At 39.5% G+C, this 22,576-nt stretch overlaps 2 protein-coding genes across 5 annotated transcripts in view; both read right to left on the bottom strand.

Annotated features, from left to right (window-relative positions):
* The window catches only part of LOC149174994 (uncharacterized), a 66,933-nt gene that overhangs the window by 38,254 nt on the left and 6,103 nt on the right, over nt 1-22,576 (bottom strand). For 3 of the 4 annotated variants that reach the window (XM_089419473.1, XM_089419472.1, XM_089419475.1), the window contains exon 6: nt 9,417-9,569. The exons of the other annotated variant lie outside the window; for it this stretch is intronic. In XM_089419473.1, coding sequence (XP_089275599.1) covers nt 9,417-9,569 — 153 coding nt within the window. The remainder of the gene's footprint in view (nt 1-9,416; nt 9,570-22,576) is intronic. 4 annotated transcript variants of the gene reach the window in all.
* LOC149174995 (uncharacterized) lies at nt 10,653-19,618 on the bottom strand. Its single transcript, XM_089423855.1, has 4 exons — nt 19,490-19,618; nt 19,071-19,366; nt 11,008-11,090; nt 10,653-10,802 (listed from the first exon to the last, which is right to left on the bottom strand). Exons 1-4 carry the CDS (start codon nt 19,615-19,617, stop codon nt 10,653-10,655), a joined length of 657 nt encoding a protein of 218 aa, XP_089279981.1. The 5' UTR covers nt 19,618.

Consider the following 22,576-nt stretch of genomic DNA (forward strand, 5'->3'; position numbering starts at 1 on the left):
TCCTCTCATCATGCAACATCGTGTTGCCCACTGTTGCACTACAACTCAATTACTGAGAAGTAACTGATCTCCCAATCTGACCTCCTTGTTGGGGTAGAGACACTCACTGATGTTGAAGCTCCCTCTGTCGCTGACAAGTGCTCCCTCTCTGACCTCTGCATTGCTGCAACAACTCCCTACATCTCGCACCGTTGCACACCTCTCTGTGCCATCCTGCATTGGTGCAACACTCTCGTGCCTCTTGCACTGCTGCAGCCTGCTACCCTCGCGCTGTCTCGGGACTCCTACACTGTAACTCTCTCTACCGCTACATCTGCATCCATCTCTACTCAACTCAGCCAATCCTACTACTCTTCGGGGCTCCCGTAGCAAGGTCTAATCCAAGAGGTTGGGTACCTCGAGGATCCTGCCCCTCATCGCCTGTAGTCCGCCTAACTACAGCTCGATGTCTCCCCACTTCCGCTCAAGTGGTGCATGTGCACTCATGGCACAGTCATCGTCTGTCAAAACTTCCTTCTCTGCACGTGCTAGCGCTGCCTTAGTCTCGGAAGACTCTCCCTTACTCTTTTCCTCAGGCACTAGGTTGCATAACGACCCAGCTCCCCACAGTGGAAGCACTTGATCTTGGAGAGATCTTTCTTCTTCTGCTTCTCCTGCATTCCCTCAGACGCTAGGCCACGTCTTCCTCCTCCTACTTGACTTTGATCCCCTTGTTGCTGCTACCCGTCTTCGACTTTCATCTGATCTCTTCCTGGCGAAGAGTTGTCCACATCTTGTCCCACGGTGGAAGTGTCCCTCTGCCCAGTATACTCTGGACAAATACTTCCCATTCTTCTGAGGCAGCATTCAAGGTTGCCCTCACCATCAGCTCCTGATCTGGTGTCGCCTCGATAGCAATCAACTGATCTCGGATCTCATTCAGTCCTCCAAGGAAGGTGTCAATCGGTTCTCCCTTCTTCATCTGATACGACCTCAACTGATTCTCAAGTAGCATTCTTCTCTGCACAGAAGTATGCTGGTATAGCTTCTTGAGCGCCTCCCACATCTCAAATGTCGTTTCCTTCTCGGATATGTGTGGTACTACATGATCTTTGACCCCATCAAGGATAATGCTCTTGGCCCTCGCCATCGCATCCTCGTACTTGTCATTATCATTGGGGTCGACTAGGATAGCTATTACCTTCAAGGCGAAGTTCTTGACACGATTCCTGTCAAGTACGAATAAGATTATAGCCTTCCAGACTACAAAGTTCAACGCCCTATCCAGTCTATCCTAGTCTCTTACTCCGTGTAGTGCCATGATGCTCCTCTACTTCCCTCATGGAAGTTCCCTGTTTGACTCCTCTGAGTCTCTACTTCCCGTCTGGAAGTTCTCTTATGGACTCCCTCTGAGTCCTGATTTCCCTTCTGGAAATCCTTCTGTTGCTGTCGAGATGCCCCCTACTCTGATCGTCTTGTGCAACCACACCATTGATCCGAGTTCCTCGGCTAGAAACCCTTGGTAGCAACTCCTCTGGCCTTGCTCTGTCAGGTACTATTCTGACTACAGTACCTCACCAGCTCCACTTCGCAATATTCCCGCAGCATTCTAAACCCCAGTAACCTGAAGATGAGAGCTCCTAGGCTCTGCGCAATCCCAGCACCAACAACCCGGCCTGCTCAGCCCACTGAGTCAGACCTCCCAGCTATTGTGTGGCTTTGCCTGAGGCTTCTTTTGCCTTCCTTAGCCTCTGTGCTGCCTCTTCCCGGCTCACCCTTGATGACGCAGGCACTGCGTCACCCTTCCTTGTCGCTGCTCTGCTAAAAACAGCTTGTCACCTCAGGGACAGTTGTTTTCTGCTGCTATTGCTCTGCTCGGCTAATGTCCTTTAGTCTTCCTGTGATCTACAATCACGCTCTGATACCATGTTGAAGTTTCTAAGTTTACTTAGAAACCCTCCATGCACTTTATCTGATTTATTCCTACCTACTTGTTATTTTCCTTAAGTTATTTACAATGTAAATACTGAAAATAAACACTAGTGCATGCTCAACATATTACAGATCAGCAACTGAAAGAAACAGAAACAAACACACCATATGACACCATTATTTTTGGACTAATGTCACCGGAAAAACCCAATGTGGGAAAATCGGTGCAGTTATTTGAGGGTTTTCTTATTAAGCAATATCAGAGTACAATCTGGGTGCCGAAACTGGCCTAGCCAACAGAGGATTTCCTTGGCAGTAATACCTCTCAGTTTCTGACAAATCTCCTGGCTGAAACCCTGGATAATCTTTCCGGCAGTTACTCAACACAAATCTACCCCAGAAACCCCAGCGTCAGCCTCTCTCTGGACTGCGTCAGCCCCTCTCTGTCCCACACTGGCCCTGCGTCACCATGGATGGATCTGCGTCAGCCCTGGATGCCCTGCGTCAGCCCTCTGGCCCTCTGCGTCAGCAACACTGGCCTCTCTGAGACTCTGGAAAGCTCTCGGTTGCCTCTACGTGGCCCTACGTGAGCCCTCGCTGGCTCTACATCACTCTCCTTGGCTACTGCACTGCGCTCCCGGCACTATCTCTTCCTCTCTATCTCTCTATACTCAAATGCCCCTCAGCTGCATCTCTCGATCACTAATTCTATCTCTTAGCAAACCCCGCTCTAGAGAATAGAATGACTGATCACTCTAGTGTATTCTCCAGGTGACCCTCAAGCCTCCTCTTATACTTTTCCTGTTGACATATCAACGGCCGAGATTAAGTCCCTAATCAACGGTTAAGATTAGATTTGGCTTGATCCATGTCTTTTGGACCATTCTAACACAGTTTCATATTAATACACATTAATATTTTATTTTCCCTAAGTTTAGACTTAGGGACTCCATTAAAAATATTAATTATTTTAATATCTCTTGAACTATTTAGAATCTGCCCAAACCCTTTCTGAGTATTGGAGATCTCATGTGCCCCAACCTCTCCACCAAATTTCGTGGCTAGAGCACATCCAATGCTACCCCAAATCAACACTTCTCTGCTGCAAACTCTCAAATTTATTCTACTGGTGTCTTTAGTCCTTCTTGATCTGCAATCACTCTGATACCATGTGAAAATTTTTGAATCTAACACATCAAAAACCCCTACTGCATTTTCTAGTTTACTATCTCCTACTTGTTCTTTGCATTAACAAGTTATTTAAATGCATAAATATCGAAGTAAACACAAATGCAACCTTCACAAATATACAGATCAATAATTGAAATAAATTGAGACAACACAAGGGACACCATTATTTTTGGACAATCGTCCCCGGAAAAACCCAATGCGGGAAAACCGGTGCAGCGTATATGAGGGTTTTATTATTAAGCAGATTTTGAATACAGCTAGGGTGCCAGAAATGGCTCACCCTTCAGAGAATATCCTTGGCGGCAATACCTCTATCTGGAGACAAATATTCTGGTTGATTAGCAACCGGATGAACAATCCCACAGTGAATCTGATTGTTCCTTGTGTTGGACAGCGAACGCTGCTCCACACACCCCTCTAAAACTGTACCACTCTCTTCGGAACTACGTCACCCTCTCTGGCTCAGCGTCAGCCAATCATCTCTCAGTCTGTCCCACTGAATCACCTCAGCACAGCCCCAGAAGCTCTTTGTGTCCTCTGCGTCAGCCTCTATGGCCTCTGTGTCAGCTTCTTTGGCCCTCTACATCCTCTGCGCTGGCCTCCTTAGCCTCTGCGTCAACCCTTGTTGCCTTTGCGTTTGCCCTCCTAGGCTCTGCAATGACTCTTCCGGCACTCTATCGCCTCTCTGATATGTATTCTTCAGCCTTGGATCGAAATCCTCTTATTGAACTATCCCTCGCTCAAACTGATCACTAACTCGATTTCCTCAGCAAACCTCACCCGAGAAAATCGAATTCTTGATCTCTCTTGGTGTATCTCCAACTGACCCTCAAGCCTCCTCTTATAGTTTTTTTGTTGACGATTCAACAACCGAGATTAAATCCCTAATCAATGGCTAAGATTAGATCTGGCTTGATCCTGATTATTTATAACTTTCTCACCTATTTTATATTAATATACATTAATATTTTAATTTTTCTAAGTTTAGACTTAAGAACCCCATTAAAAATATTAATTATTTTAATATCTCTTCATCTGAGTGGAATTTCCCCAAACGATTTCTGGGTCATGGAGATCTTATGTGCCTTAGCCTCTCCACCAATTTTCATGGCTAGAGCGCATACGATGCTACCAAAAATCAACACAGGAGCCTTGGATATGAGAAGGTCCGCACCACAATGTTGATTGAGTGCTGAAAAGTTAGATTTGGAGACTAAATTAAGCCCCATTTGAATTCATGGCACATTTCAGGGGTGTCCATCATTTCTGATGGATGGAAAGTTCAAAGGAATAGGCCTTTGATCAATGTGATTGCTCAGAGCCCAAAGGGGGCAATGTTTTTTAAGGCAATGGATTGTGAAGGGCAGATGAAAGATTCTCAATTCATTGCTGACATCTTGATTGAAGTAATTGAATTGGTGGGGCTAGAAAATGTTGTCCAGGTAATAACTGACAATGCAACAATGTGTAGAGAAATAGGCCTACTTATTGAAGGCAAATCAACACATCTTTTGGACCCCTTGTGGTGTACATTCATTGAACCTCATGTTGAGCAAGATGGGGAAGCAAATTGAGTGGATTCGAGTTATTTTTGAAAAAACAAAAGAAATTCAAGCATTCATCACAACCACAACATGTCCCAAGGCATCTACATGGAATTTGCGAAGTTGGAGCTCCTTGAGGTACCTAAACTTTAAAGTTTATTTCATAAATTCCAATTTCTATGACTAAATTCAAATATGTAAATTGGATTCTCAAATGTCATGATTCGTGAATCATAATAGTTATTCAATCAAATTATGATTTTAAATTTATTGAAACATTGGCAATTTGGCACCTGCAGGTTGTCGAGACTCTATTTGCTTCTCACATCATAACCTTAACAAGGCTTATGCAAGTGAAAGATGCATTACAATCAATGGTATACAGTTCTCTTTGGAACCAATGGAGGCAATCCCAATCTAATAGAGCATAAGCAGTGAAAAATTTGGTTGTTAATGATGAATGGTGGGATAAGGTGGAGTACCTCTTGGCATTTATTAGGCCAATTGTGGATTTGCTCCGTATGTTTGATACAGATATGCCTAATTTGGGAGAAGTGTATGAGGGCATTGATTCCATGATAGAGAAGATAAGGGTGGTTATAAATGCCAATGAGAATGACCCGGATGAATTCTTTTACAGAGAAGTAAAAGATATATTAATCAAAAGGTGGAACAAGATGACCACCCCATTGCACCTTTTGGCCTATGTAGTGAATCCAAAATATTATGCTGCAGAGTTGCTAAGTGATCCAAAAAGAACCTTACCAAACAAAGGACCGAAAGTCTCACAAGGATTTAAAAAGGATTTTAGAAAGCTTTTTGTAGATCCTGAAATTGGGCTTCGGATCCATGCAAAGTTTGCTCATTTTGTGGAATCAGAGGGTTGGGGTTCTGATATTGATTGTATGAGAGACAAGAGAGCAATGAGTCCAATTGAATGGTGGAACTACTATGGTGGGGAACTTCCACATATCGAAAATTTGGCTATCAAGATCTTGTCACAGGTTGCTAGTTCCTCTTTAGTGGAAAGGAACTGCAGTACATATGGCTTCATCCATTCGGTGAAGCGAAACAGATTGAGCTCTAAGAAGGCTGAAGAACTAGTGTATGTTCATTCAAACTTTCGTCTTCTGTCACACAAGAGAGACGAATACAAATTTGGGGACACCAAATTATGGGATGTGGAACCAGAGTTGCCTGACTTGGATATGACATTGAATGTCAGGTCTCATATGACTTTGTTTGATGCGGAGTCACCAATAGGTGGATCTTCAAGTGGACATGGCAGCAATGTTCCCACTTCTGGAGAGGATGTGGAACTTCTTAGTGATAGAAATGAAGACATATTTGATGATATGTAAATGTAATTTATGATGGTATTTTAACTTTTGAACAACCATATGATTTATGAATAATGATACTACACTGCCAGTCATAGTTCATTTTGTACTTTGTACTATGTAGTATGCATTATTAATTTTGGTGATGATGTTGTAACTTGTCATGTTGATGATTGAAATTTGAAACAGAAACTTGATGATATGTTGAATCATGAATGTTATAATAATCATTAATGATGATGACAATGTTTATGCTAAATTGATGATGATAGATGATAATTGATTATGTATTTTTAGATATAATCTAGATTCTAAAAGATGAATGGTAATATGAAATTCTTATTTTGTATATATAAGTGTGTGCGTGTGTGTCATTTCCTAACGTATCGTATCCAGATTTTTTGAAAATTTGTCGTATCCATTTCAGTGCAACTTAGGGCAAAACCCCTAGGTAGGGGAAAACCCAGTCAAGAACTCTTCCTTCAGTAGATTCAAAATAAGTTGAGATAACCAAGACCCTTATAACCTAGACCAAAGACTTCTTCCATCCATCAAGTCAACCTTGTTACATCATGCTTCAGTTCTGAGTCTTGTATTCAGTGTTTCGTTCTTCAGTCCTGTACTCAACACTTTGTTCCTGCAAAAATATGATATCATAGTCCTGCAACACTTGACAGGCTTCAGTGCTATGCTTCAGTCCTGCAATTATGTCATGCTTCGGTCCTGTAATGGTATCATACTTCAGTCCTGTAATAGTGTCATAATCCGGTCCTGTAATAGTCCTGTGACAGTGTCATACTTCAGTCCTGTAGAGGTCCTGTAATAGTGTCATACTTCGGTCCTGTAGTGGTCCAGTAAGAGTGTCATACTTCGGTCCTGAAGTGATCTAGTAAGAGTGTCATACTTCCGTTCTGAAGTAGCTTAATGTCTCAGCCTCCAACCATATCATACTTCAACCTCCTAAATAATCTGAATTATCCTTCTTCGCTATTTCTGTAATCTACCCGAACTTCATTCTTCTCTCTGTTGAGCCAAGTTTACATGTGTATTTAATAATTTATACTTGTTTCCAGCTGTAAAATGAGCTGACATGAGTAATTTGTGAAGCCGACTCGTAGAAAATTAGTTTGGAGGCCGACTTGCAAGCTGACTTGATGGAGGAGCCTTTTGACATGACAAAATAGATTTTAACTTTGAGTTAAACAAAAATCCTAAAAGCCTACAATTGTGGCTTGACCTATGACTATTGACCCAAGCATGAAATAGATGCTTTAATAAGTCAAATTAATAATAATAAAGATTTATTTTGACAAATATATTACATTATGACTCAAGCACAATTATGAAGACCGATACCAGTTACATTCTTCAACATAAACATTCACAAGTAATTATCAAGATAAGAGAAATCAATCATTATTTTTTAGCACTTGGTTTCTCAACACCTCAAACTGCCAACAAAGAAATCCAGACACTGTCTGTCAAGCCATCAATGCAAAAGTCTTCACATCACATCATTAATAATGTCACAAATCTGAAAAGGACCTTTAATGCCTCTGGAATTGTTGACACACTAAAACTTGCCAACGGGCATCCCCATCCACTTCCCATATCCCCATTTGCTGGCAAGGGCCAGCCCTTGGACTTTACATCAAGAAGGTCCAAACCCTCTTAAACTCAAGGTAAGGTACATATGTCCCATGCCACCAAAAAGGTCCCCTTTGTCCCTCCCTATTTGCCCAAAGAAATCTCCAAATAAGACACTCAAGAGCTTTGAACACTAACTGAAAGGAAAGAGACATGAGCAGTAATATAAATATCCTGAAATTAAAACTATGTTCTCAAATGTTTTTTTCAAGTGGCAAGTCAAGATAGAGTAAGCAAGAAGCTTCTATTCAAATTTTCCGTGATCCACCTGCATTGATCTATGATAGAAACCCATACACAAAGGGGATGCCCAGATACCAAATGATCATCTCATGTTTGACGCAAATAACAAATTTAAGAGGTATGTCGTCCTGTGGTGCAGTGATGAAGACATTCCATCACCATGATAATCACTCAAGTTCAAGCCTTGTCTAGCATAGAGGTATGATCATGTGTATCAGCTAACTGAGTTTGATAACCCATGCTAAAGTGATCTTTATGGCGATAAAGCCAAGTTGGTATTCATAGCTCCCCATGGATCAAAAAAAACATTATCAACAAAAACAAGTTTGCAAAGTACAAAAGGAATTATTAAATGGAACACATGGAATATATAAAAACATGGAAGACTTATATTTTCCATGAAAACATACTATTACCAAACAGCCTGTGGGAATCAAGCACTCACAAAATACAACAACTAAAAACCTCAGAAAATAACCGTCTTTTGTAACAAATTGACATTGTATCAGGTAAGGAACAATAATTAAGTCTACTTGTCATATTATAATAATTATTATTAATAATGCAAATATATAAAAACCAAAGATTATATTTAAAATTTATCACCATGAAGAAAGTGAAATTAGAAGATCAGTCTCAGAAAAAGCTTCTCTTTGGGAGCAAATGCTAATTGGGACCTGCAAATAAACAGAACCAAATGGAATTTTTAAGGAGTCGCATGCATATTTAAACAACAATAGAATTAAAGAGAGGATATCTAATAATGGGATGAAATTCTATAGAAGAGAAATAGTAAAAATCTCAGAAAATAATTCTCTGGTAATAAATTGGTATGGTCTCAAGCACGAAGCAATGATTAAGTTTACTTGTCAAATTATAATACCTAATATTCATAATGGAAATACACAAAAACCAAAGCTTATATTTAAAATTTAACACCATGAAGAAGGGGCAATAAAAAGATGTGGCCAGAGATCTATACAAAGTTTCTTTCTTTCGACCTCAGATACTAGGAGTATCCCTCGCTCCTACATCCCCCCAGGATCATAGAGCCTGACCCATCGCTGATTCCAGCAGACTTCAACAGCAAGCCAGTGCCCAGTTTGTCTCCCTCACCAGTAGTCATCAGACTCAAGAGCCCTCGACATCCTTAGCTCCATTGCCAGATCTTCCTGTCTCACCCATTCTTTCTTGGCAGATTATTGATTATTTTGAATTGTGCTATGATCTTTTATATGCATGTCGCAGCAGTACTAGCGCTTGTTTCTTCTTTTCTCTAGATTATTTTCTCTAGGAGCTACACTTACACTCCCACATTATATTGTACTCTTCTTCAGTCCCATTGGCTTACTTTTGTGAGCATTTGTTGGACATTAACAAAATTATCTTGTTTGTTGGAACAAATGCTATTTGGAGCTTGCAAATAAACAGAACTAAATAGCATGCATACTTCAATAATAATATAATTAACGAAATAATATATAACAACGGGATGAATTTCTATAGAAGATATGTAACAAGACAAATACAAAGCACTTACTTGAAATTGAGGTCCACGTCTTCTTCTAACACAAGTTTTAGCTTCATTCATCTTTTGTTCTCTTTCTTCAATCTCTTTTTGTATACTTTTTTCATCATATGCTCCATCTATTGCCAAGGTATTACCACTGCCGCGTCCATGCCTATTTGTACTCTGAATTTTTCATACAGGACGAGAGATAAACTGCATTACTGAAAAAAATCTAATCAAGGAATTCAAATCATTTAAGCATAACAAACAAAACTCAGCATGACCTAATGGTTGGTAACCCGGTCAGGACAAGTCTCGGAAATATCAACCATATACAATTTAAACTTAAATGAAAACTTATTCAGTTTACTATACCTGGATTCCAAATAATCGGCACCAAGCCTTAGTTTGGTTACAACATTAGTTAATTAGTTACATTTTAGTTGATATAACAACTTACCTTATCAAATTTTGTTGACAACTAATCCTTGGGATTGGGTGAATATGTGTAAAATAATGTAAATAGAAAATAAGTCGAGTTGCAATATGAAGAGAGACTGGGAGATGAAGCCCAAGAGTCTCTCCCTCCATGTATATATCTATGATCAGCCCCAACGCAAAATCACAATTCGTTTTGAGGGGTTACATCCTGGCCTAACATGGTCTTAGAGCACAGGTCCCATTTTAGACGTGTAACTCTTGTCATTGGTTTCCATTATTCTGCTAGTTTTCTGCCCCTCTCCTTTGACAGAAACTTTGTCCTTCATTTCCTGCCATGCATAACCGTGGTGTCCCAAATCTTTGTGTGAAGTTGTGAAGGATTGAACGTCGGTGCAGTGAGCATGGAGCAGAGGAAGGATTGAACACTGGTGCTATGACTGGTATGTCTTCGACTAGTAGTATGTGACTTGTAACACATTGTTGCATTACTGTGTGCCATATTGTAATGCATTGTTGTTACTATGCACTTCGATTTCTACTTGGGTTTTGAACAGTGACGAGGTGCATGTGTTGCTTCCATCCCTGCGGCCCCTCCAACTTCTGGCCCATCCACTGTCCTATATACCACTGACAGTCATACCTCCCACTACCACTGTATACCACCGTTTTCTTATATAATGTTGGCCTAACACTTCGTTGTTACGTTATTTGACTGTTGGCCTCTCCATTGCATAATACATATAACGTTGGGGTAAACATCAGGCTTGTATTGCCCCCATCCATGGCACCCAAACCGCCTGACTCCTAGTTACCAACCCACCATACCTAGTGTGGATGTGTTGCATCCCATATACCACTATACCCATACCATATACCACCCACCTGACTCCGTCTTGTGGCATCCCATAGCTTAGCATATACCACCCACCCAACTTCGTCCTGCAATACCACTGTACCACTATACCGCCCTCCATCCTGCGGCATCCCATTAACAGTTATACCCATACATTTAATCCTTGGCATTGTGTTTGTCCTCCGTATATTATTACGTAAATGGCAATTGGTATTACATTGGGGAATTACGTTAATATGTAATGCCCATAATTCGAAATACAGAAAACATATACATATTCATAAACTAGAAAACAGGAAGCTTAAAAAACTTAATTTTTGCACTTACCTGAACTGCTAGCTGATCCTGTGAAGCTGTCGATACTGTTGCTGTTGAGCTCCAATTACCCAGGGAGACCAATTCCGCCCAGCCTGATTGAGTAGAAGCTGGCTACTCAATCCAGCAAGCTTCTCACAGAAGCCCACTGTCCCCCGTGCCCAGGACCTCAGACGAACTAAAGCTCTGCCAGTAGCAAATCTCTCTCACTGCTCAATTTCTCCTCCTCTGGTTTCAGTGCTCCATTTTCCCCCTCTGGTTTCACTGCTCCATTTCCCCCCCCCCCTCTGCTCAGCCATTTCTCGGTGATTTTATAGTCAGGGCTAAGCGGTGGCCGCCCTGTACACCGACTCCACCGCTTACTCTCGCGGTGACAGCTTCCTCCAGCTGTGAGTCATCCTCCCGTACAGACATTTCTGCCTTGCTTAATGTTTTGTTCTTTTATGCGATGGTTTATATTTATAAGGTTTGAAGGTATTATAACATTTTGATCATCGTATACATATTAACCCTATTAGGTTATATGACATACTTTTTACTACTTGATTATATTGATATGTACTTTATATATATATACTTTGCTTTATTTATATATATATTTTTTCTAATATATAAAGTTTATTTATGTTTGCTTTAATATAACTTTAAAACTTTAGATTAATTAATTAATTATTGGTACCATACTAAATCCTTATTCTATTTTATAATTATCATTTTTATTCCTTTATTATTATATTTTAGTATTATTATTATATTTTTTTTTTATACAGGGGCACATAATATGTGAAATTAAAGATGGGTCGTTACATAATACCTCCCCCACATATAACTCTCCTTCCAGTTTTTAATACCCAAATCCACTGCGTACTGTGTTGCCAGACCTGAACCCGCCTCCTCATATCACATTGGCCCGTCATATGATATTAAGTTGAATATAACATAACGCTTGCTCCGTTGAATAACATTATTGTACCACCGTTATTTGAACAAGGTCTGCTCTTTATACATCTATCCCCCACCGTGGGTCTCGGACCCATTACGTGTATAACACCACCCCACCGTGATACCTCCCCACATACCCCCTCCTCCATATACCACCTCCCTCATACATAACCTTCCCCATATAACCCCTCCCTCAATAATACCTTTGTTTTAATATATCAGAGTGCATTTTTTACACACATTACCACCAAAAGTGCAATTTTTTACAATATATTGGTAGCAAAGTACATTTGTTTACACAGTACACACATTTAAAATGCATTCATTGATATCTATTGTTGGAGTAGTTCTCTCAAGAAAAGAGAACTATCCTAAATGGTCACGGAAGATAAAACACACTCTCACATTCAATGAGTTGTGGAAAGGAGTTTGTGTAGGAGAAGGAGATAATGAACCTGCAAAACGCATCTCAGATAAGGAGATTGCCATTTGGGAAAACAAGAACAGCAAGGCCTATGACTTGATTGTAGCATCTGCAAATAAAGAGGTGAGTCACCATATTTCACCATTTCCAAATGTTTTTGAAGCCTTACAGAAGTTGAAGGAACTCTATGACTCACACTCTTAACTTGAAGTTGTCCAATCAATGATTAAATTGTTCAGTCTTGAATTGAAAAATGATGACCCTCTTGCTTTAGCATCAAAAGTAAGATCTATTATGCATGATATCAAAACCATTGGTGTTCAAATAGACATTCCTCTCATAGATTATGTCAAGGCATTATATCCCACTTATTCAAATTATCTTGAGTCATTGCAAGCAAGTGGAAACCTCAAGGAGATTACCTTTGACTCCCTTGAGAAGAAGTTTGTTGAGAGAGAGAAGGCTTTTGGGAAAAAAACAGCTCCTCGGTCTTCTGAAGAAGTTGTGTGTCTTGTACATAAAGAGAAGAATTGTGCACAAGATTCTTCTAGAGGAAGAGGTGGCTGAAGAGGTAAAGGAAGAAGGAATTTTAGAGGCAAGGGGGCAGACAGTTCCAAGGAGAAAATTTTGATCTTCATTGCATAAGTTGCAATAGAGATGTACATGATGCATCCACATGAAAGTTGCCTTGGGACAAAATTCAGAAGGAAAGAAATGAAGCCAAAGGTAAAACCAATGACAAAGGGAAAGGTAAAGCACCTGAATCCGCTCACTATGTTGTGCCACATTGTAATATTGTTGTAACTAAAGACTTGTTTAATGCTTCACTTACTTCTTGGAAAAACAATTGGTTGCTTGATTCAAGAGCAACTTGCCACATGACTTTTAGAAGAGATTTTTTCGAATAATTTACGGACAAAGTTGATGGAGCAGTATATTTTGTAGGCAAATCAAAACTCAAGCGATCAGGGCTTGGCACAATCAAGCTCAAACTGCCTAGTCTTCCAGACTTTCTTCTGCATGATGTTTTATATCTCCCAGAGCTGAGGAGAAACTTGTTGTCTTTGGTCCACATCCACCAGCAAGGACACTCTATTCATATGTTTGATGGCAAAGTTGAGGTCAGAAAAGCATCAGATCGCTCACTTGTCATGACGAGGATAGAAGAAGAAAGACTTCTCAAGTTGCAAGGTACCTCTGCTCGTGCACAGAACTTCTCATCTATGTCACATGGTTCGAGTTCGAATTCGAGTTCGACAACGATTAAGTTCGATTCAAATTCGAATTTTCCGATCAAGTTCAAATGAGGTTCGGCATTAGGTTCGACTATACATATTTTTCAATATATATATATATATGACAAAATAATAGAAAATTCAAAACCAGATGGCTTGCAACATTACATAGATATCAACCACAAGCCAAATTGACACACAAGGTATGACAAAAACACTATCAGCAATATTATTACAGAAGTGAGGGAAGATGCTATTGCATAAACCCAGGAGCAAACATAGGATATGCCACTGTAGTAGGTGAAAGTGCTGCCCACAAAAGGATGAAAGGTGACCCTTTATTGCTGCCCAGAAAAGGTAGAGTAACTTGTCTAATGACTCACTAACTGGTAGAATGTTGTCATAATAATTGCAGATCAGCTCTGTCAGCTGGTTGCCATATTTCTGCCAAATCCGACAGGATGCCAATGCCTAAAATAGGTAAGTGAAGGGTGAATATAACTCTGGAGGAATGCACCCTCCACTCTAGTCAAGCATAAAGCATTTAACTGTCATCATGAAGGCATGAAGACTACATGAAAACTTGAAAGAAATTACTGCTAGACTGCTATCATACTGACACCCTCCAGGCTGCCACAACCTGTTAAAATCAACACCTCAAATAGATTTTCAAATCAGGTGTCAGATTGTCATATAATTTTGTTAAGATACTGCCCAAAATAGGATTAGAAACTACCAGAAGCTATGCCTTTCTGACTGCTACACGACTGTACCCTAGTGCTATCATAAACGCTGACATACTTATGAAATCCATTTTTAGAATAGGCTGTAGCCATCCATTTTCAGAATAGGTTGTAGCCTGTAACAACCCTAAAACAAACCTTGTTCCCAAGTCAACTCCAACCACATGATTCAGACTCATCCCATCAACCAATGGTATCCCAAGACACGTGTAAAAGGAAAAACTACATTTTAACAAATATTAACCCGGACCTAACGGTGGACTTACAAGTTACATAATACATTTTAGCACTGATCTAAAAACATATGGAACACAAATCAGAATGTTGTGAACATATAATTAACTGTGTGCAAAGATAATCACGTGCCTAATAAAAAAAACCAGCGAACCCTAAATCGAACCTTAACAAATTCGTTTAAATTCGCGTTCAGGTTCGTTGAAGTTCGTTCAGGTTCGTTGTAGTTCGTTCAGGTTCGAGTTCTTTCAGGTTCGAATTTCAGGTTCGGCGAACCTGAACGAATTTCAAATTTTTTTCAGGTTCGCTGAATTTCGAACCTGAACCTTCAGGTTCGCCAAACCCTGTGACATAGCTTCTCATACAGTTCTCATTATGACGAAGGTACATTTCCATCAAGTCTTTTATGGCATGCTAGATTTGGACACTTGAATTATGACAGCCATCGTATGTTGAAGAAAAGTGGTGTTACTGGTTTGCCTACAATTCCTAGGAAACTTAAGCAATGTGATGCTTGTATCTTAGGATTCATGATTCACATTCCAGAGCACATAAAAAACTCAAACTTATTCATTCAGATTTATGTGGCCCAATGCTTGTTCCTTCTGCAAATGGAAATAAATATATGATGACATTTATTGATGACTACACCAGAATGTGTTGGATTTATTCATTGAAGAACAAATCTGATGTTTTTCAAACATCCAAGAACTTTCATCCATGGATTGAAAATGATGCACAATCTCATATTGGCTTTATTCGCACTGATAATGGAAAAGAATACACTTCAAATGAATTTAAAAACTGTCTTGGCGAACATGGGATCAAACATCAAACAACTGTGCCTTATAATCCCTAACAGAAAGGAGTAGCTGAAAGAATGAACAGGACAATCTTAAATATGGTACGTTCCATGATGTTTTTCAAGAATGTAAAATTGATGTTTTGCACTGATGTAGTTCTATGTGTTGTGTATGTAAAGAATAGGTGTCCATCTAATGTTATTAGAAACAAGCCTTCTTATGAAATGGGGTATGTCCACATTCCTTCGGTAAAGTATCTCAGAGCCTTTGGTTCCACCTATTATGCCTTGATACCTAAGGAACAAAGAAACAAACTTGGTGCAAGGAGTCGTAAGTGTATCTTCTTAGGGTATTCAAATACCTCCAAAGCATATTGTCTCTATGATGAAGTTAATAAGAAGTTTGTAGTGTCTAGAGATGTGATCTTTCTTTAATCTTCCAGGGTTGACAATGTTGTTGAGCGACAGCTTGATCGCTTGAATAGATTTGGACATGCCAAGTCTTTTCAAGAATTTGATCATGAGATTCCACATCTTGAAGGGGTGGTATTTATACTGGATCAATATGTGGAATCTTCTTCTAAAGCACTAACTCCCCCACATGAAGCTCCAGCTATCAATGACACTTTGCATCATGTGATTAACAGAATTTGGAGACTCAATCTCGATTTAGCCCCAACTCAATCAACTGAGCAACTTGGGCCATCTCAAAAAGGTCCTCCAAAATGGTTGACAAAGACACTTGAAAGTGTTCATCCTGATGAGGTTGGAAAGACAGGAACAAGAAATTCAACCAGGAAAAATGGAGGTGATGTAGACGATTCTGATTCACCTGTTGATATGGATGTTTCTTATGATTTGAACTGAATTTGTCTTCATATTTTGAACCAACTTCCTTCAAAGAAGCCGCTTCTCATGATGAATGGAAAGAAGCAATGCAAAAAGAGTATGATGCCTTGATAAAGAATGGCACTTGGAAGTTGGTTGATCCTCCATTGGGAACCAAACCAATAGGCTGCAAGTGGGTGTACAAGAACAAGTATAAAGTTGATAGCTCACTTGAAAAGCACAAAGCCAGACTTGCAGCAAAAGGTTTTGCACAGAAGAAAGGGGTCGACTATGAGGAGACTTTTGCCCCCACAGCAAAATGGGCTACCATGCGGACACTCTTTGCCTTGGCAACTCAGAATGATTGGAAAGCCCATCAAATGGATGTAAAAACTGCTTTCTTGAATGGAAATCTGAAAGAGAATGTTTTTATGTCCCAACCAAAAGGATTTGTTGTGAAGGTTCAAGAACATAAAGTATGCAAGCTTGTAAAATCCTTGTATGGCCTCCAGCAAGCACCGTGACCCTGGTATGAGAAGTTAACTGAGCATCTTTTGAAACTCAACTTCAAATATTATGATCTTGATGATGCAACTTTGTTTGTCAAAAAAGTTGGCAAAACAGTTGTATATCTTGTGGTGTATGTAGATGATCTTTTGATGATAGGGAACAATGAGAACTATTTTGCATCCATAAAGGAGGAGTTGAGGAAAGGTTTTGAAATGACAGACTTGGGGTATGTTCACTACTATCTTGGTATTGAAGTAACTCTAACATTTGAAGTTTATATTCCTCTCTCAGAAGAAGTACATCAGAGATTTGAGGATGCAACAAAATATAGACAGCTTGTAGGAAGTCTCAACTACCTGACTACTACCAGACTAGACATTTCATTTGTTGTTGGAATCCTCTCCAGGTTTATGCAAAAGCCTTGTGAGGGACATTGGTCTATTGCAAAAAGAGTTCTAAAGTACTTGAAGGGAACTCAATACTTTGGACTTAAGTATACACAGGTGGGCAACTTCAGCTTGATTGGATACTCTGATTCAGACTTTGATGGAGATAAAGAAACAGGGGTATCTACTTCAGGTTATGCTATGAGTCTTGGATCAAGAGTTGTCTCCTGGAGGTCACGCAAACAATCAGTTCCAGCAGATTCCACAACAGAGGCAAAATATGTGGCAGCGGCAAAAGAAACAAAGGAAATTGTGTGGCTCAGGAAAATTGAGGAAGATTGCAAGTGAAACAAGTACATTCAACTCCACTCATGATTGACAACACTTTTGCAATAAAGTTGGCCAAGAACCCAAAGTTCCATGATCGAAAAAAGCACATCAATACAAAATACCATCTTATTTGACATCACATTGAGGCCAAGACAATCCATCTATGCCATTGTTCCACAACTGAGCAGATTACAGACATCTTCACCAAAGCACTTGGAAGAGAAAAGTTCGAAAGATTCAGAATGATGCTTGGACTCACCAACGTCCCTTCAAATTAAGGGGGGGGATGTTGACACTTGTTCCTTGGGATTGGGTGTAAAATAATGAAAATAGAAAATAAGGAGAGTTGGAATATGAAGAGACACTAGGAGGTGAAGCCCAAGAGTCTCTCCCTCTATGTATATATCTATAATCAGCCCCAATGCAAAATCACAATTCATTTTGAGGAGTTACCTCCTGGCCTAACAAATTTTATACTTTGTATAAAAACATGCACCTGCATTTTACAGATTTTATTGAATGGCCTTTATAAATATAGTATACACTATAATACACCTCTAATATGCTTCACATGAATGGCAGAAATAAGTGCATGGAAAAACAATGCCATGAGGTTTTTATCAAAATATACAAAACAAGTGTAATATGCAATGTTGCCGCTTAGTACCTGCCCTTATGCAAAATAGATTAAATAGATATATTTTTGAATATATAAATAGATTCAAAATTAAAGTATTTTAAAAAAAAATTGATTATGTAAATTATATAATTTATAATTTCAATACATTTTTATTTAACGTTAATGAAAACTTTAAATAATATATTAAAAAATAAAATGAAACAAAACTTAATAACAATATATTAAAAAACAAAACATAAAAAATTTAAACTATATCTAAATTATAAACTTAAACCTCTGTTACACCGGAACCGCTCCCAAGAGGTGGGAAACCAGTTCCAATAGTTCCCGCACTTCCGGGAGCTTTGGAACTGTACGGGAACATTACCTTTTCAACAGGAGCTGCGTGCTGGGGAAAGTTCCAGGAGCTTTGAGGACTGTTTTTTTGGAGTTATGGCGTTCCCTCGGGTTGGGGAATACAAAATGTTGTTAAAAGCGCGATCGGGATTAAATCGGCGCCGGGAATAAAGCGGAAAAAATCGGCAAAAGCGGGAAAAAAGCGTTTGGCACAAAAATATTCATTTTTTTTCATTTTTTTTTCAATTTTTTTAATATCTAAACCATCTACAACATAAAATAAATACATTGACACATAAATATGATAAAAAAACTAATATATAAGATGTTTAATATCATTTCTAGCGCTAAAATCACACATAACATTGGATCATGTCCTGAATAGTAAGTCCTGAGTCCCAACTCAGCCTCAAAATATCAACAAAAAATATGATAATGTATCTCATCATGTCATAATGTCATATACAATAAAATGAAAGTCTAATCCTATTGATTTCCTCTGCCCCTCTTGCGAGAAAATGGCACAGCTTTCTCTTTCCCTCTAGATGTAGAAGCTGGTGCCTGTGCTGGTGGAAATGGCAGTGGAGTCTGACGTGCTCTAGAAGCTGAAGAACTAGTAGTAGCAGCTATAGGAGGCTGAGGTAGACGGAGACCACGTCCTCTACTGGTGGTAGTGGTAGCCCTAGCCCGGGTAGGCGGTGTCACCTCCTCCTCCTGCTCCTCCTCCTCCACCTGCTCCTGCTCCTGCTCCTCCTCCTCCTCCTCCTCCCCCTCATCCTGCACTAACCAATCATCAGTGGGATCCATGAGAGGCCTCTCGGTCTCAACCCTCCATTCAGCAGTGGTGTCAATCCCATCCAATGAGATGGCTTCCGTATCAGGTGTCCTCTCTAGTTGTCTCACCCACAATCGAAGATTGTAGTAGACATAGACCATGTCATTAAGTCTATGGGACTCCAACCTGTACAAAGTTCATGAAATAATAATTAATAATTAATATTATAAAAAAAATATTGTTTAAAACTTTAATGAATTCAAAAATTTATTTGGAAATTTGCAATATTTTAAATGTTTAAGTGTTAACCTATTGCGCTTCTTGTTGTGTATTTTTTCAAATACACTCCAATTGCGCTCACATCCCGAGGAGCTGCATGTTTGGCTGAGGATGCGTACGGCAAGCTTTTGCAAAAGGGGTACTCTGCCACCATACATCTTCCACCATGCGTCTACAACAAAATTACAAATAAAATTTTAAATAAACATAAGAAAAAAATGGAATTTGAAGAGACAATGAAATTTGAAACAAAGTTACAAAGTACAAACTAAAAAATACCTGGCATTTTAATCGTCCTATCAATGACAGCCATCTCAAAGCCAAATGTGCCACCTGACATCTTATATGTCTCAATTTGTCTAGAGATCTCTATACGTTGTTCTGGAGATCTCACCATCTTCTGGACACAGGCTAATAATCCTTCCACGACCTCAACATCAAAATCAAACCCACATGCATAAGAAAATGCAGGGTTCAGGAAAAGCCCAGCAGCATGAATGGGACGATGGAGTGTGTTGTTCCATCACTCATCAATGACTTCCCATAGAAGGAGTTGTCTCTGAAACCCATCATCTCCCTTATCATCATAGTAGGACCGAATGGCTTCTTTGGCCCTGTCCATGGCTTCATACAAATAGCCCATTGCGGGCTTCTCACCATCAACCAACCGAAGAACCTTTACCAAAGGTTCAGTAACAGCGCACACCTCCTGCACTCCCGCCCAGAAGTCTTCCTGGTATGAAACTAGTCTGCACACGGCCTCTCCTTCTGGTTTGCGGCTCATTGACGAAGCACGCCACTCCTCTGAAAGAAACATTCTCTTCAAATCCCACATAGAATTCAAGAGGGATTGAAGAGATATGAAACTCGTCGCAAACCGTGTAATGGCGGGGCGCACCAACTCTTTGTTGTTGGTGCATTTTCTCATCAAGCTAAGCACAGATGTGTGATTGTAAATAAATTTTGTGATGCTTTTTGATGAGTCAACAATCTCTTTGACAAAAGGAATTTTCCCTATGTCCTCTAACATCAAATCAATACAATGGGCAGCACAAGGTGTCCAAAATAAAGTAGGATGCCTGTCCATAAGCATTCTACCAGCAGCAACATAATTTGCAGCATTGTCTGTTATGACTTGGACAACATTTTCTGCACCCACCTCCAAAATAAACACATCCAGCAAATCACATAAAGTTCTTGCATCTTTGATTTGATGAGTTGCATCAATAGATTTGATAAACATAGTCCCCTTGGGACAACTAACCAAGAAGTTTATAAGGGTTCTCCCCTTTTGGTCAGTCCAACCATCTGACATAACAGTGCATCCTGTTTGTGCCCATGATGCCCTAAAATCCTCCAATCTTTGGGTGCAGTCACGCTTTTCCTCTTGAAGAATCCGGCCTCTGAAATCATGAAGAGAAGGGATTTTGTACCCCGGGCCAACACTGGCAATAGCATCAACAGCAGGTTGGAAAAATGGATTAATCCTTACAATGCTGAAAGGAATATCACTCCAGAGGAGAAATTTTGCCATCAACCTATCAGCTTGTTCTTTTTCAGTTCTTTTTAGCATTGAACCGATAGTTGGTTGTGAACCAGGTGTGGTTCGAGGAACAAAAAATGATGATGCAGCTACCGGATTGACTGACGCTGCAGTAGAACCAGTGCCACTTGGCCCACTTCCTTCAGCTGACCTTTTTAGTTGCCTTTTGAGTTCTTCTTTGGCCTCTCTAGTGTGCTCTAATTCTCCCAATGCTCTCATGGCTCTTTGGATAATTTCAGGATTTGTATTTATACAGGGCCCCACATCACGTCCAGGGATTTGTGCAAGGTGGAACTTCAACCTGTACACCCCCCCGGATATCTCCTTTCCACACAACTTGCAATTCAAGTTTTGTCTATCATTCGGAGCTTTAGGTTCACCATATTCCCAGAAAGGATCCAATTTCCTTGGCATGTTTGTTTTTGAATTTTGAATTTGCAAACCTATGGAAAAATAAGGATTAGGAAATAGGAATTTAGGATTACAAATTACAATTTAGCATTTACAAAATTACAAGTTAATTATTTCCAAAATCCCAATTTCCAAACCCAAGTTACCCAACCAAATGCCAATGGCAAATGCCAAAAAACAATGAAAATTCAAAAAACATAAACAATGTTTAAAAAAAATGAGAAAATAAAAATAAAAAATTGGTTCTCATAGTCATAACAAATTACCCATCCCAAATCAATGAAAAATTACAAAAAATTCTTTAAAAACAATGAAAAACAAAGTTTTTAAAGAAGCAAAACAAAAAAAAATTAATCTACATACCGTTTTTATGGACAAATTGGTGATCTTGTCTTGGATTTCTCCTAAAAACACTTGGATTCGCTCCCAAACTCGACGGAAACCCTTCAGCTCCTCTCCCTCAGCTCTTCTCCTCCTCCTCCGCGCGGCGACAGCATAATGACATAAAAAAAATTCGTTTTTGCCTATTAAAAGCCCGCTGCCCGCGCATCTGACGATTTTTTCGAAAAAAATCGCGATTTTTTCAAAAAATTGCGATTTTTTCGGAAAAAATCGCTATAAAAAAAATGCCGCGATTTTTTGGGATAAAAATCGCGATTTAAGCGGATTGGTGATAAAATCGCGATTTTTTCAAAAAATCGCGATTTTATCGCGATTTTAACAACACTGATACAAATCCTATGGAGAAATATGTTAAACTGCCCACAAAACATGAGCCTATGTTGAAACCTTCGCAGGAAGAAAGGCCAAAGACATCCTTAACACCAATATCCTTAATTGAGAAACTGGAGCAATCTCTTGATGGGTTAAGGAAGCGTGTGGCACCTTGACGTAAGGGCGATATCTGGGATGTCATGCTGATGAGTATTTCTTTTGTTGTTTATGTATATATATCGCAGAAGATTGTGTGTGCATATTGTATGTGGCAGTCAATGCTTAAACATTAGAGTTGCTTTGATTTTTCTCTTAAAAATAACTAGAGAAACATATGTAGAACTGTTCCTTTGTATTTTTAAGCCAGATTGTTTCAAAGACTGATCATGTGTCAGAGCACTGATAATGAACTTGACATTTTATATATATAAAAGGGAGAGACTCAGGGA

The sequence above is a fragment of the Pinus tabuliformis genome, chromosome 4_1, assembly GCF_031772625.1.
Source record: "Pinus tabuliformis cultivar Carrire ecotype Pingquan chromosome 4_1, CPIR1, whole genome shotgun sequence".
Taxonomy (NCBI): domain Eukaryota; kingdom Viridiplantae; phylum Streptophyta; class Pinopsida; order Pinales; family Pinaceae; genus Pinus; species Pinus tabuliformis.